Source organism: Electrona antarctica (assembly GCF_951216825.1).
Source record: "Electrona antarctica genome assembly, chromosome: 18".
NCBI lineage: Eukaryota > Metazoa > Chordata > Actinopteri > Myctophiformes > Myctophidae > Electrona > Electrona antarctica.
Genome location: NC_136799.1, coordinates 33,525,169 through 33,541,645, shown reverse-complemented (window position 1 = coordinate 33,541,645; position 16,477 = coordinate 33,525,169). Strand labels below are relative to the sequence as shown.

Genomic DNA, 16,477 nt, shown 5'->3' with positions numbered 1-16,477 from the left:
ATCTACAAGGCAAGCTCGCCTTGTGACGTGAGCTTGTATAGCTATTATCTACTATTTTTTGTGAATGTTTGCCCCGGAATCGGGATGCTAGGACTGGTTAATAAATAGAGGTGAAAATAGAAGATCTACAAGCTCACAACACGTCATTGTGAGCTTGTAGCCTAGATCTGCTATTTTCACTAGTTTGGTTTCCGAATTGAGTTTTCTTCGACGGGTGGCTGACATATCCCTTAGAGATAGGGTGAGAAGTTCAGTCATGCGAGAGAGACTCTGAGTAGAGTCGCTGCTTCTTCGCCTGGAAAGGAGCAGGCTTAGGTGGTTCGGGACTTTGGACATCTGGTTAGGATGCCTCTCGGGCGTCTCCTAGTAGGGAGGTCCTTTAGGCATCTTCCTACTGGGAGGAGACCCCCGGTCAGACCAAGGCGCAGATGGAGGGATCACATCGACTCACTGGCCTTGGAACACCTCTGGATCCCCCACCCCAGGATGAAGTTACTAATGTTGCTCTGGAAAGGGTCTGGAGTTCTCTGGTGGAGCTGTTGCCCCCGCGACCTGACTACGGATAAGCGGTTGAAGATGGATGGATGGATGGATGGACATTTTTTATGGAATTTCTTTGGATTTTCTTTTTTTGTACAATGTTCTTTTAGAAAATCTTGAGGGAAACAAAAATAAATAGATATTTACGTAACCAACCCATAAAAATGTGTCTGCGACCCACAAATAGGTCTCGACCCAGTGTTTGGGAACCAGTGCTATAGTAATCCTACCGTCCCTATTCTGAGGCGAACATGCGCAGAATGTCCTAATAGGATGGAGTTTATAGGACTTTGACTGAGCCACTGTTGCTTTGACCTTGGGATCATTGTCCAGCTGAATGGTGAACATTCTTTACCTTACTGACTTTATTGTCCTTCTAGCAAAATGTATTTTCTGTGCAAAATGTACATTGCCGTAGCAACAAAGAGACAGCAGACACACCTGACAACAGTAACACCACAGCGCCAGACAACAGAAAAAGGGGAGGTGGGGGGCTTGGCTGGCGGCCCAGCATGATGCTGTCACTGTATGTCACAGCAGGTTGATCCTGTGCTCCAAACACCTTCATCTTTTAGCCTTTTTTATTATATTAGGTTTTTTTTTATACATGACAAATGTATTAGATTTAATCTTGTAGCCTTTCCCTAATAATTGCATTTGTCTATGATTATGTCAAACTTATTCAGAATGGTTCATGTAAAAAAATAGGAATTGAAAAAAAAAAAAACCAAAATATATATGTATTTTTTTATACGTATACTGGATTTTGGGTCTCGCACTCCACTGAGAAAAAACATTAATATATTTTAAGTGCTTTAAATTTACATACAGGCATAAAGGGCTTTTGGAGGCATAATAGGCATTTTTAAAGAATATAAGTTGTATTAGTTCTTAATGTTAAAGAATAGAACTTTATTAGTTCTTAATTAATGTTGGTCTCAAAGGGCTCTACATGCCCACATAACAAAGGAAACGAAGTAACGGGTTTGATCCAGCAGGGCCTGCACAGTCTTTGATTGATTTTGATTGAAATATTTATTAACAGTTTACAGAATTAAAGTACATTTCAAGCACAACTCAATACAAAGTCTGTGTGTCAAAGTATCGGTGAGGAAGACACATAAATGCTCCCCTGGCGGTGTACAATAGTAACCACTGCTCATTACAGTTAGGATAGGACAGGTAAATGCAGAGGACAACTTTCACATTATGAGCAAATTTACAATGACACAGAAAAACATTCATAGTGAAAATAGCCAAACTAGATGAACTATTTTCACACATAATTTCCCAAATAAGGACCCCAGGCTGAAAGTAGTTTCCTTTTTTTTTATTTTTTTTTTTAACATTCAACCAATGTCCTTTTAATTTAAATCAATAAAAATGTGAGCTCAGATTAAATGGCTGACTGGTGTTATCATTGATGACCACTCCACGCCAGAAGGTGGCAGTGCTTGCTAACTGTAGCGTCTTAAGCTAACAAGTTGTTTTTGTCTTTCAACTAGAAGTAGAACCTAGAACGGAAGGTAAACAATGGAGCCCCGTGGGCATGCAGGATGGCTCGTTAAACGTTGTAGAAAATAGTAAAATACATTATCATACAACTACTTTGGACGTGGTCACCCAGTAGCTCAACCGAAATGTTTTGCCATTTTGATCTTTCCAAAAACAGTTCTGTCGGTTGGGTAACGTTACGTTACGAAAAATGAGACCTTCAACGGCCAGGGACCCTTTTGACTGAGATCGAGGACATTACTTCCATCTGATCTGAACAATGATTAAGCGTCTGTCTAAAGAGGTACAGGGGCAACTTCGTTCCGGAGTCGCTATTTGCTCGCTTCAGCAATGCGTTGAAGAGCTTCTTCTCAACAGCATTGATGCAGGGGCGACATGCGTGGGCGTGAGGATGGACCTGGAGGCATTCAAAGTCCAGGTGATTGACAACGGTTCTGGGATGGACCTGGAGGATATGGAGCAGGTTGGAAACCGATACTTCACCAGCAAATGCTCTTCTGTGGAAGACCTGGATAACCTCAGATTCTATGGATTCAGAGGTGAGGCGGTTGCCAGTATAGCCTCCCTTGCCACGCTTGTTGAAATATCATCACGGACCAAACTGTCCGTGAAAACACACGTGAAGGTCTTCAAGGGTGGCAAGGGGCTAGATGTGTTCGAGGCTGACGCCACTCGACCCTCTTGTGGGACCACCACTGTGATTTGTAACTTCTTCCACAACATGCCAGTCAGAAGGAAGAGGATGGACCCTGTCCTGGAAGGTGAGCGGATCAGGCAGCGCGTGGAGGCCATCTCCCTCATGCACCCTTCTGTCTCCTTCACACTGAAGAATGACTGCACTGGAGCCATGGTGGTGCAGCTGTCCAAAGCTAGAGACACCTATAACAGGTTTGTTCAAATACACGGCTTAGGGCGAGCACAGAGACTTGGAGAAATCAGCTACACTCATGGACAGTTTGAAGTGAGCGGTTACATAGGAAGAGAGGGGCATTACAACAACAGTGTTCAGTACTTATATGTAAATGGAAGACTCCTCCTTAAAACACGGATCCACAAACTGCTGAATGTTGTTCTTCGCAAAGTGAGGAGTTCAACTAAAAAGAATGACAGTCCAGATGTGCAGTCGTCTACCAGGAGTCCTAAGCACACAAGAGGCCATGATTTGCAATGTGGTATGTATGTACTCGACATCAAATGCCCCTACTCAGAGTATGACATTTGCCTTGAGCCTTCCAAAACTCTCATTGAATTCAAAGACTGGGATGGTGTTTCACTCTGCATCGAAGAGGCAGTGAAAATATTCCTCAGCAGAGAGAACTTGGTGAGTGAGCTATCACCAGAGGATTTGGAATATACAGCTCCAAAACTGTTTGGGATAGCAGGCACAGAACAAGAGGAGCATGACAATGGTGACAAAGGCATCCAAGCAACTTTAGCAGAGTCCCCGTTGGAATGCAATATTCGGAGGACAGTAGCATCTGTACTTGTTCATCGCAAATGTGAGGAAGTCTCTGTTCATGAAAACAACATCGGCCTGACATATGGTGAAATCGAGCCCAAAGTAGAGGTTGATGAAGGAAGGCTTGGAGCAGAAAGCATCCCGTTGAGGGATCTGGAAAGGAAACAAGATCATAGTTATATAGACAAGGAATGTGCGTCAAAGTCAGATGAAACTAGCCAAGAAGGGATGCAGTATGATTTAGTCACACTAACAGAATGTTTGGATTCGGAACATTTGTCTGACAATAACATTACCAACATCGATATGTCAAATTCCCATGACACGAGGGAAGAGTCACAAAGTATTGAATGCATGCCTAGTTCAGTCAGCAGGCCACAGCAAAGTAAACGGCAGAAAATAAATAAAGACAGACTGATGATAATGAACAATATTGTCACACAGGAAATTCAACCCAATTCAAGCTCTTTCACACAAGTTCTAGATCATTGTCAGAACACAAATGGACATGGACAAACTTCAGTAGATCACAAAAAGATCAGTTTATCAGATCCATATGTGCATGATATTCTGCAGGCTCGGGACCAGGGCCAGTACAGTAGACCACGATTTCATCAGCACATTTCAGCATTGGAAGGAATGGAAAATTCCTTCCCATCAAAACGCAAATTCTCCCTTATAGAAGGCACAAATCATAGTCAAGCTCAACAAGTTTGTGAGGACCTTCCACCTGGCATGACCTCCAAGATGCCAAAGGTTACATTGGGTCAAAGGTTGTCTTTATCTAAAGACCCAGGGTCTCTGGACCAGTTCAGAAGAATATATGGAAAGTTTACTGAACTGAAACCATCCTCTGAGGAGGCTAAATGCAGTGGCTTACTATCTCATGCCAGAGTGTCACAGACAGACAACTTCCCTTTGAATCCACAGAGTGTTCCAGTCAGCCAGGAAGAGGTACAGGAGAGTGATATTACAGAGACACAAGAAAAACAGGGAGACTCAAAAAGCCACCTGTCTCTTTCTATGTTCACCAGGATAAATCCAATCTCAGATCGGAAGAGACAAAGTAGAGCATCCTTAGCAGCAAAACTCTGTAATTTAAAACGACAACAAAAGACCAATGTCAAACAAAGTGCACTCAAACATAATTCAGGTACCACATCTGTGAAGAATGTTTGTTTCAGGATTGCAGATGGCAATATCCATGATGGCGACAACAATGATCAAGTCTGTGGTATGGCATCGAAGGCTGAGTGTGTAACAAGTTGCAGTTTGAGTCTGGATCAGTTCAGAAGAATATATGGAAAGTCAACTGAACGGAAACCATCCTCTGAGGAGGCTAATTGCAGTATCTTAATAACTCATCCCGCCATGCCACAGACAGACATTTTGCATTTGAAACCCCAGAGTAATCCAGTCAGCCAGGAAGAGGAACAGGAGAGTCATATCACAGACACACAAGAACAACAGAGAGAGTTAAAAAGCCCCCTGTCTCTTTCTATGTTGACCAGGCTAAAGCCAATCACGGATCAGAAGAGGGACAGTGGAGCATCCTTGGCATCAAAATTCTGTCAATTTAAACAGAGACAGAAGACCGGTGTCACTCAAAGCACACCAGTGAATGATGTTTGTTTCATGAATGCAGACGACAATATCCAAGATGGCAACAACAATGAACAATCCTGTGGTACGGCATCAAAGTCTGAGTGTGTCACAAACTGCGATGCAAGTCCTCATTTGGCTGAGAAAGAAGAGCTCACAGCATGGGGAGACTGGCTGCATCATTATGATGATTCTGTAGGGAAAACAGTCTATGTTAACAAAGTGACCGGTCTCAGCCGATATGAGGACCCATCGACGGAAGAGACGCAGGTGCGCTGCACATCAGACATCACCAACATGGCGGTCAGTGTCATCTCTAAAACAGGTAAGTGATGCTTTGCTTCTAGTTTGTTTGTGCTTACAGAGACAGTAGACTTGATGGTAACAGGAAATGGCTATAGAAGAATGATTGCCAACCTGGACCTACACAGTGGATATTGTTTTTTTGCGGTGAATGTTAGTAAGTGCATGTGTGTCTCTCCCTTGCTCTCTTTCCTGCATTGTAGGGATGGAATACAGGTGTTACCCTTTTCAGATAGATCTAGTGTTTCCCTTCCTTCCTAAATCCAGGGCAGAAAGAGTGATTAGTACAGGGCTTGACAACAGAGGTACACTTAGCAAGAGACTATTGGATCAGAATTACAGTACATGGTATACTGTTAGGGCCAACCGTGCACACACACACACACACACACACACTAGTACGTAGTACGTGAATACATATTTACATGTGAATGTTTGTATTTGTAATGTTTTTATGTTGTGTCTTCTCAGAGGATGATGCTCAGACTGTGAACTCACTTTCCTCAATGTACTCAGAATGGAATAACCCTGTGTTCGTCCGACCTCCTATGGTAAAAAACAATCTTGCTTTTGTCTTTTTGTCTTTCCAATGTTATTGCACAATTTATTTAAATGATGGTGCTTTTCAATGGGCATAATCATTAAATAAATGTAACATGGGTCATTGTTTCTCTAGGTTGGTGTTGATATATCAAGTGAACAAGCTGATGGATTGGCAGTGAAAATTCACAACATCCTGTTTCCATATCGCTTCTCTAAGGCTATGGTGCACTCAATGAAGGCAAGTTTGAACTTCGAAGTACATTTCTCTACATTTCTCTTTTTAAAGCTCTGGCTCAAAAAAACATTTTGTTAACACTAAAGTCTGTTGCCATGGTTCCATTGCCATGTAGGTTATTAATCAAGTTGATCAGAAGTTCCTTGCTTGTCTAATCGATACGAGAGACCAAGGGCCTGCAACAAACAGTGAACGTGAGGGTACGTTTATGTTATTTAGAACGCATCATCAACTGTTCGCCCACACTTTATGTTCAGTACATTTAAAGATGTGCTCGTATCCATTGAACTTTAGGAAATCTTCTGGTGTTGGTGGATCAACATGCGGCCCACGAGAGGGTTCGACTTGAGAATCTAGTCGCAGGTAAAAAAGCAGAACACAGACCATGGGTTGTTGATGTCAACAACGCCGGACAGTCACACTGCTGCTGTTGTCCTAGCTGTATCAAGTCGTAACTTGGTCGTCAAAACGACAAACCCACTGTTTTACACATGTAAATCTGTGATGTGACAATAAATTAGATCTGACTGTGTCTGTGGTTGACTGTAGATTCCTATGAGGATGACCCAGAGGCACCGGGGGAGAAACGTCTGTGTTCGTCAAACATTCTGCCACCATTAGAGATCAGTGTAACAGCGGAGGAGCTGAGACTGCTCAGGTTTGTGACAAATCATAGAAAAGGGAAGAATCTACTCATAATATCTGTAGTAAAGTAATGGTAAAATCTGAGATTAAATTTTTTGGGACTTTCTTTTAGCTTTTATATCCTAGTCATTGCTGTGCACTAATCATAAGGGTTTTATTCTAGAAAACATACCTATTGTATGTAAATTAAATGTATTATCTTATCAATAATATCTTATTGTAGGTTTTTACACATATAGCAGTATGACATCACAAAAGGCTGATCAATCTCTCAAACTGAATGATCAGCCGCTCAAGGAAATACTATTGATGTCCAACCGTAGACAGGAGAGTTTGTTGTCTTCAGTACCAATTCCAATTAAAGTATAATTACTGCAGCGCTCTAATAATAGAGCAAGGGTCCAGAATGTGTCCAACGCCAAAGCTTTGAGGCACACTGCCAATGTTGCAGTTGTATCTGCAGACTCACTTTGGTGCAGAAATAGTCCCATCAGTGAATCACAGCCTTCACAGGACTGGTTTGGTTTGACAGGTAGAGCTTCACAAAATTGGGCGGGATAGTTTGAATACCTGAAGCGATGCATTACTTCTGGGATGAATGTGGTAGTAGCCAGGTGTCATGGGTTTTATATTTGTGCAGGGATTTTTTGCTCCCAAGGTGAATTTAATTTGGTTTACTCTACCTGTAATCACATAATCTCCTTGTTAAAGGTCCATTTCAAACGGTTTCAGTGAATCCATTTAGAGCGTCTTAGACTGGCTGCCGCAACAGTGTTACTTTATCTCTGAAGCCGAGAATGCGTGCACATCTCCTTGTAGTTTTGTAGTCTTTTTCGGTACTTTTCCGGATTTCCGCATTCAATTATGTGAAGTCTCTCAATAAGACCTCCCACTAGGGCTCCTAGAAATGTCTATTTACTTTAGCTTATTGATTATTTTGCCTAAACGTAACAATCTCTAACGAAAAAAAATGACCACCCATAATAACTATTCATAACCATTCATTTATATTAAAAAAAAAATCTCTTGAAGGCACCAAATGTAATGATCGTCACTAAACAATTCACGGAATAAGTACCGTGATCACAGGTGTTTCTAACTGAACTATCTGTAAGCTATAACCATTTGATCAGTCAGGGGTGTTGAACGCCAGGGTGCTATGAGTCTGAGAGCAGTTCTAAAAATGTGATACTCCTTGTTGGTCGGTCAATCAACCAAGCTTTCTTTGAAGAGCAAAGAAATAACCTAGCCTACAGAATCAGACCTGCTAACTCACATACATTATTTCAAACATTACAAATTCAACTTTCTCACAAAGAAATTCAAACTTATGTGCAAAAGACTCCAGGATTGGATCTCATTTGACTGCACTAAATCTATCAATTTCACCAGCAGATGTCACTAATGTGCACTGTGCTGAATGAATCTTCTGTGTTATGTATTGTCTGTGTTTCTAGGTCTTTTCAGTCCTGTTTGAGAAGGCTAGGCCTGGAGGTGGACTTTACAGAGAACGGGGGTCCACAGGTGCTAGTGGGGAAGGTCCCACTGTGTTTCATAGAGAAAGAGAGCAATGAACTCAAACGAGGGAGACCGTCCATCATCAAGTCCATAGTTGAGGTAAGTCAGTCACATACTCTGGCTAAAGGCTAAAGGGTGTTTATCAGTCAATCATGATATGGCGGCTGGCCTAACAAATGTATTGTCTTTTAAATTTTCACTCCACAAATTCCCTTTAGGAGTATTTTCAAGAGCAGACTGAGGTGAGTGATTTCTCTTTACTCACTTAACTCTTAATTTGTGGAGAAATGTCTATCGATCAGATATGGGTAATTCTTTGGCCTATTTCTCTTAGTTTCTCCGCTCAACTGGCAGAGTGAGGGGAACACTGCCGCTCACGGTCCTGAAAGTCCTCGCCTCTCTGGCATGCCACGGTAGGGTTCACATACTTCGCTATCCTCCAATAGAGTGCTACAGGTATGTCTTATTGTAGGCTAAATGGAAGTTACTCCCACCATGGGATGCTAGTAGTGCTTATGTTACCTTTGTTCAACAAAATAATTTCCACAAATCAATGTGTGATTTATGATTATTGAACCACACACACAAAATGCACCTAGCTACTTCATGTTTGAGTCTTCAGTGGATGTAATTTATTTTGTAAGAACAAAATGTTCTCTTAAGCTTATGTTAATCACAAACCTTTGATTTTCAGCATAAATTGAAAACCCTGAATCTCAATCTGATGAGGGAACCTATTCATTTCAGTTTTAAGACCACAAACTAGCACTCAATTAATCTTTTATGTAGTGAAATTACACTGTCAATCTTGTGTACAGTACATATATTGATACAACCTGTTGCTATGCTTGCGTATTGGAACAGGTGCTATCAAATTCAACCACAGTCTGAGTAAAGATGAGTGTTGCAGCCTGATAGGATCCTTGTCCTCCTGCCAGTTGCCTTTCCAGTGTGCACATGGTCGTCCGTCCATCGTCCCCCTGGTGGACGTCCTCCACTTGGACAACGATCAAAAGGTACATCACACCTCAGTAACTCTGATTCTCTCTCTAAAGGGAGTAGTAAACTAAGGCCTGATAGTTTGACAAAAATAGCTGATCTACAAGCTTAAAATGTGTTTTGTTGTAGACTGCCTGTTTTTGGCACACAGATAGTTGCAATATCCACAGCAACGTTTGTCTCAGTCTGTGCAAAAGATAACACATGTAACACAAAACTATGTATTCTTTATCCCCACAGGAATTACCAAAACCAAACCTCCTAAAGTTGAGAAGGATGTGTAGAGCGTGGGAACTTTATGGAATGAAAGAACATTTTTAGTATGTTTTTTATACTGTCTGGTCAAGATTTAACTTATTAAATTTCCTTCATTAAATGAGACAACTTGTTAAAAGCTCTACTTTCCTTGTGATTTAGACAACTCAGACTGGCACATATTTAGGAATATTTTTTTAATCAATGTGAATCTTATTTTACACTTATAACTGGAAATTATTGAAATATTGACAAACTTGGTAGATATATAAAATTACATATTCTTGCCATTGTACAACAGGATAATTGTCACTGTGTTCAGCATACACTTGCCTTTAAGTAAAAAAAAGAAAGCATTAATTAAATAATAGTACAACTTCACTGGAATAAAACAGGCAACCATTGCAATAAATTACATTGGTTTTCTTTTTTTAACCACTTAAAATGCATTTCAGAAATGGCTGAAATATCTAATTTACAAGCTCACGTGTTGCATTACTACACATCCTGAGCCTGTAGATTAGCTATTTTCACTATTTATTTAATTTGTACAAATAATTATCACATGCCATAAATAGGGACACCAGGTTGAAAGTTGTTAAAGGGGGTGGATGGTCTGAAAAATAGAAAGGTGTGCCTCAAATTGTCCAGTAAAATGTTTACCGAATCTCCAGTCGACTTGGTTATCAATTTCACTCGATCAACTTCTTTGCCTTGAAGAATTGTCTCAGATAGAAAACTTGCCATGTCGCCAGACCAATCAAGCAGCACATAGAGAAGACGCTAAAGTACAGCACTCGAATGTTGGTGGATTCTGTAAGACAAACAGAAATTGACACCTTAATATCAGTAAACCTTGGGCCACCACTAGATGACTGGATAGTGTGTTAACTACATATTTACATCCCCAGTTTGATTCCAAATGAAGACCATGTCTTTCTTTTCCCCCTCTGACCATTTAAGTTGTAGGTTTACTGTCATACATAAAACTAATATACAAGTATGGGCATTACAATAATTACAGACCCTGGAGTTTATCCAGGCGTAAGGGAACTATAGAACATACTGCAGTAAAGATTCACAGAATGGCTGCATAATGGTGAAGCTGGCATTTTTAACAAACTCACCCACACTGGTGGGGAATCACACCAGTATTGCTGCTTGACAGTAACGTTGATTCATTCAATTACATTGATGTCAGAACTTTCTTGTAGTCTGTAAATAAGGTTGGGTATGAACTATGTAATAAACTACCATCTGGCATTTGCCACTCAGGACCCCTGTGTTCAAGCAACAATGATAATCTACATCAGTTTTCATTTATTATTGAACCTGATCCCATTGGGCATGTTAAGAACCACACCGTTTGTATCTTGCATCTCTTCCTCACGCTTCTTCATATAGGCAAAGTCATGCACGACTGACTCTGAAAAATCCTCAAGACGTCTCAGCTCCACCTCCAGGGGCTTCAGCTTCTCTACTTTTGCAATCTGATAAAGATGTAACAAGATAAGAGTTCAATTAATTATGCCAGATGTTAATAGATTATAGAATGACCAAAAAGACAGACATGCACAGCCCAGGTGCTGAGTGACGATCAGAGGATTTTTTTTAAATGATAGAAATAACAAAATGCTCGCACACTGTAGGGCTCCAATGATAAAGTGCTGTATTGTATTGCACTGATTTACAGTGCAAGCGTTCTATTTTTTCTATAATTTCTCAATTCGCCCTTACCGCCTCATAGTTCTTGGCCTCCACTCCATGCTTCATGTCCAAATTGACCAGTTGGTCTGGAGGTTTTACTGTGCCTGATGCCAAGAAATTATGTAATTAGTTACAACACAGGAAATTAGTAGGCATACGTTCTAGTAGTAGCCTCACATCTCTAGAAAATGATGTTTGAATCACATTAAGATCTCAAACACAAACAACTTATGAAGTTAAACCCACCCATTTGAGATTTACTTTCAAAGCAAACCTCAAACATGTCATAATCCTCTGTTGTAAAGGCAAATTTTCCCTTTGAGGCGCCCTCCTTGGAATACAAAGTGTGGCCAGCCGAATCTGTGATCTGGAGGAGAGAACAGCTGTTTAGTTATCTGGAAACGACAATCTGTTGACATGCGCACATAACATGCACAACGGCGATCAGTTAATAATCCAAATATTTCATTAGGGTACACTGAGATACTGCACTGGGTGAGCGACGTGTTACCTTCAGATTGGTTCTTGTGTCTGGCTGTTCGCTCACTTCGTATTCGCCTGTAACCAGCACGTTTTTGTGGATCTCTTCTTGCACGCATTTCCGAATATTAGCCGGCAGGTAGAACGTGATGGGAAGCGCAAAGTCAAAGAGAAGAAGAGGAATCAAAATCAACACACACATCCTCGACATGTTGTCCATTGCTGTATTGTTGTCAGCAGCAGCAGACGCGTTGGCAGTGTCACACTCGCTGTCTTAATACATAGTTCAGTTCCGGGTTGTATCACGTGATTTCACCGCCCACACGAGGATGAGTGGGTGTTGCTTGTCAAAAAGAACAGATCTACACATAGGCTGCTGTAACTAGCCTGCCTGCTCTGCCATGCATGCTTTAGTTCGTAAATCTGTTGTTGGACAAGCGGCAGCGTCGCACTATGGAATAAATTAGCTTGAAAAGCAGACATTAGATTGAACATGCCTGAAGTTAAGATAATATCCCAAATTTGATTGCATCATGGCACACGAGCAGGTGTGGCGAAATCGCCCTATAAATGCCTTTGCTTACTGTGTTTAGATTTACGAATATTCAGATGCTGACTAATCTCGTAATCTGTATTGCTTTAATGTTACCACTTAAAGCATATTCACTTTAATGTATTATAACTTCTCATGATATGGTCATGTGAAATAGTTTGTAGAAGTGAGTATAATGTGCACTAAAACAGGCGTTATAGCAACTATTAATTGGTAGTAGAAACCCTTTGTTTTTCATACGCCCACGTTCATTGTATAGCACACTTAATTTCGAATGAAGCTGACCTGATTGTTGTCATGGGCTGTCTGTCAGATCTGATCTCAGCAGTTTTGTTAAAGCCAATGGTGTTTGGTCGCGCTGTACACGCCAGAGAATTTCCTAGGAAACTAAAAATGCTTGCATCTCAGGATGAAGGCCTATTTTTGATATTTCTGTATTTCATTCATGCGATGATGCGACACCCCCCTCTGCAGATGGTACAGCCTCGGTTCATTCATAAAATTCTAGCAGAGTATAAAAGGAGGGGCTTGCATTCTTGTCATCCAGTTACCAGGTATATACCTGGAGAAAGACCCTCATAATTCTGTTTAACAAAAGAGGAGGATAGCATTATTCTTTTAGTACCCCAACAACCTGACGCCTGACATGGATATAGACTCCACCTGCAGTATTGAATCTCCTGACTCTTGCCAGCAGACTCCAGACGCAAGCTCACCAGCGTCCTCCTCGGAGAGCAATGCAAAGGTATGGATTTCTTGGAATCTTGGATCATTATAACAAAATATCAATGAGAGATACAAATCGACATGTAGCACATGGGGCCTGTTTTTGTCTTAAATTAACGCGGAATAACAAATAAATGCTATATATCTTGAAAGTGGGAATACGCAATTCGATTAAATGACAATGTCCTAGTTTTTACGCAATCTAAATGTTATTGTTTGTTGAGTATTGGATGATTGATTCGGACAGACGTAAGGGGGAAATGTCGGCTCGGATTGTTGTGATTTCAGCGTCCTGGGACCAAACGGGAGCGTGTCGAACTGTCGATGCAGCGGTTCATTGAGAAAAATAAATCCATTCAGGAGACTCCACAGCATCTCTGCGTCAGTGTTGACGTCAGAAACTATGATAAAGTCAAATATTGATCCGGAGAAAGCTATTTTGGGATGGATGTATTTTTAAGCTATCCATATAGCCTATACACCATGTCTTTCCTGTAAGTTGTGATTTTACATATTAGCAGGTTGATTCATGGGTCATTATCGTATAGGATTTATATGAGTGCACTATTGTGGAGCAACAGTTTGGTGATTAAATGATCCGTGATATATATATATATATATATATATATTTTGTATTTATTTTTTCAGGACCTCTGCCAAGATATTATGAACATACAGGACGCCCCTTTTGTCCCAACGGTTACTGCGATTTCCTCCACCCCAGATTTCCAGTGGATGGTCCAGCCTACCATCATTACATCTGTCTCCCCGTCTGTGGGCAGCAAACAAGCCAATGAAGCACAGAGCAGTCACCAGGCAACACCCAAAGCAGGCGGGAGCAAGGGCAGAAATACTGCCAGGAAAGGGAAAGCAGAGCAGGTAGGTTATAGCTCACACATCATGAAGCATTTAGCTTGCTATTGGCCAGTAGCCACAGAGCACATTTACATGCAGTATGTTATAGTCTCAGTTTGATGTGTACAGTGGCACTTTCCTGTGCATGCTCCTCAGGAGCTGTTTGCTGGCGGTGTGCCTTCCTCACAGGCAGTCAATTTGTATTCAGGTCACAGCAAGTCTGCAACAATGGTCTATTTTTAGACGCATTGCAGAGAAAGATGCTTTTGCCACTCTTCAAAGGGTGAATTGGCAGCGAATGTGGTGGACCAACAGATACAAAATGGCCAGATCTATCAAGGTAATGACTGGATGCTTTTCCTAAACCTCCCAGCTCTCTCCAGAGGAGGAGGAGAAGAAGAGAATAAGGAGAGAGAGGAATAAAATGGCTGCAGCCAAGTGTCGCAACCGACGGAGAGAGCTCACCGATACACTGCAGGCTGTAAGTAAACAAAGCTGTTTGTTCAGCCGTTATTTGTCATTTCATATTACTGAACTGTACTATGCTATACTTCCTTTTTGGCTAAATTTGGATACTAATCTTTTTGAAGGAGACAGACGAGCTTGAGGTGGAAAGGGCAGCCCTGCAGACAGAAATAGCCAACCTCCTTAAAGAGAAAGAGAGGCTCGAGTATGTCCTCACTACACACAAACCTGTGTGTCAAATCCCAGAAGAGCTGGAGTCCATGTTCCAGGATCCCACTGGGTCCCCAGAGCTTCAGCCTAATCAAGATGATGACAAGCCTCCAGATGATGGCACCCAGGAAGCCCCGTCACTCCAGGACATGGACATCCCCAGCGACCCGTCCACGGCCATCTCTGGGAACTCAAACATCTTGCTGTGTGCCAGTGCCGAAATCAACATCTGCGACCTCGAACCGTCTTTGGACATGAAGGAGGGTTTGCTGGACAATCTGATAGGCAGTGTGGAGGAGAGAACCCCCATGGAGACAGCCCGGTCTGTCCCAGACATAGACTTGAGCAGCTCTCTCGGGCTTTCGGACTGGGAGACCTTATACAAGTCTGTTTCAGGTGATCTGGAGCCCCTGAGCACTCCTGTGGTCACCTCGACCCCCACCTGTAGCAGTTACTTGTCTGTGTTTACATTTTCGTGTTCTGAACTGGACTCCCTTGCAGAGGAATTAGACAGTCACAATTGTGGCAAGGCTGAATCTGTTGATATCCTCAACTCTCCAACTCTCCTTGCCTTATAATTTACAGAGGGAAGCTATTGGTCTTATCGCTGTGATTTATTTTTCTCTTTTTCTCTCCGATTCCCTTTGAGATTATATTGGAGATTATATTGATCATATATGCCACACAGTATGCTGTAACACTTCAAGGAATACATTCATGAAATGTCTTGTTTGAGACTAAGCAAAGTATAAACTTTCTCCTGATACATACTGGACGATGTAGCTCAAAGCATGGCATTTAATTTTACAGATGGTTGAAATAAATTATGGTTTTGATCGCATGCTGAGAAATTCAAATAATTTTCAAAGCTCATATATCTATATATTTGATCTATTATGAGATCTATAGGCTGTATTGTGGAATTTAATGTTATAGTATGGTTTTGTGTTTTGATGTCAATAACATATTGATATTTGTGGATGTTGTGTTAAAGAACCCATGTTAAGTACATGCATACCTCAATGTCATCGACTGTGGTTTTACCTCATTGTTAAAATGTTTAGAGTTTTCCATGAAAACATCCAGTGCTATATCTATCAAGATGTAATTTATGATGATTTATTTTTTTACCTTTCAGATTTTGACTTATTTGTCAAATTACAACAAAAAACAAACAAATGTAAAATGAGCATTGATTGCTTATTTATGCTGAATAATCACAATAAATCATTCTGAGTGATGTATGCATTTGATGCCGGCCTTTGCAATCTCATTTTCAGTTAAAGGCTTTATTCATTATAGCTTCTATTACATTATAGATGGTTTAGAACTTTAGGCAAATGCTGTTTGTTAAACTTGTATAATAGGTGGAGGGACAATGAACCAGCATAGCACCCCTATCCATAAAGGTTATTCAGATATTGATGTGGGATATACATCTCTTTGTATACATATCCACACAGAGCTTTTTATACATTATGTAGGCCTATACATCTTTCTTTCAGTATATCCATCTTTATATAGCTTTATAACTAATTTTGTCTATTTAGGTAAATAATAATAACATAGTTATTACCTTTGCTTATGAGGGAAAGGTTGCACCAGGCATTCAGTGGTGGGAAGTAACACATACATTTACTCAAATACTGGACTACAATTTAGATTTAGATGTCTTTATACTTCATTCACTATTTATCTCAGAGGTAAGGTAATATAGGGGTATACATTGGGGTCCTTCAGGCATCACACAAAGAAGTGCATATATCTGATTGTGAACATATAGCTTCATAAAATGTATATGTCTATACCTTGGTTTTCAGATCAGATATGAGCATGTGCTCACTGTGCACTTTGTTGGTAGGCTGCC

At 40.9% G+C, this 16,477-nt stretch overlaps 3 protein-coding genes across 5 annotated transcripts; 2 read left to right on the top strand and 1 right to left on the bottom strand.

Moving 5' to 3' along the window:
• Nucleotides 1–2,086: 2,086 nt before the first annotated feature.
• Nucleotides 2,087–10,026, top strand: mlh3 (mutL homolog 3 (E. coli)). 2 transcript variants are annotated; one of them, XM_079528984.1, is made up of 12 exons: nucleotides 2,087–5,441; nucleotides 5,623–5,724; nucleotides 5,891–5,970; nucleotides 6,096–6,200; nucleotides 6,313–6,397; nucleotides 6,492–6,560; nucleotides 6,747–6,855; nucleotides 8,300–8,459; nucleotides 8,579–8,602; nucleotides 8,695–8,773; nucleotides 9,225–9,376; nucleotides 9,600–10,026. In XM_079528984.1, exons 1-12 carry the CDS (start codon nucleotides 2,315–2,317, stop codon nucleotides 9,678–9,680), a joined length of 4,173 nt encoding a protein of 1,390 aa, XP_079385110.1. In that variant the 5' UTR covers nucleotides 2,087–2,314; the 3' UTR covers nucleotides 9,681–10,026. The 2 variants fall into 2 exon arrangements, with proteins under 2 accessions (XP_079385110.1, XP_079385111.1); XM_079528985.1 differs by lacking the exon at nucleotides 5,623–5,724.
• LOC306942853 (transmembrane emp24 domain-containing protein 10-like) lies at nucleotides 9,797–12,135 on the bottom strand. The gene is made up of 6 exons (XM_079528998.1): nucleotides 11,833–12,135; nucleotides 11,568–11,688; nucleotides 11,352–11,425; nucleotides 10,978–11,104; nucleotides 10,278–10,428; nucleotides 9,797–9,947 (listed from the first exon to the last, which is right to left on the bottom strand). Exons 1-5 carry the CDS (start codon nucleotides 12,019–12,021, stop codon nucleotides 10,307–10,309), a joined length of 633 nt encoding a protein of 210 aa, XP_079385124.1. The 5' UTR covers nucleotides 12,022–12,135; the 3' UTR covers nucleotides 9,797–9,947; nucleotides 10,278–10,306.
• A 708-nt stretch (nucleotides 12,136–12,843) lies between these two features.
• On the top strand, nucleotides 12,844–15,824 carry LOC306942850 (protein c-Fos-like). Of its 2 annotated transcripts, none has more exons than XM_079528995.1 (5): nucleotides 12,844–13,099; nucleotides 13,729–13,959; nucleotides 14,144–14,218; nucleotides 14,309–14,416; nucleotides 14,526–15,824. In XM_079528995.1, exons 1-5 carry the CDS (start codon nucleotides 13,001–13,003, stop codon nucleotides 15,186–15,188), a joined length of 1,176 nt encoding a protein of 391 aa, XP_079385121.1. In that variant the 5' UTR covers nucleotides 12,844–13,000; the 3' UTR covers nucleotides 15,189–15,824. The 2 variants fall into 2 exon arrangements, with proteins under 2 accessions (XP_079385121.1, XP_079385122.1); XM_079528996.1 differs by having other exon boundaries at nucleotides 12,982–13,099; nucleotides 13,805–13,959.
• The last annotated feature ends 653 nt before the right edge of the window (nucleotides 15,825–16,477 follow it).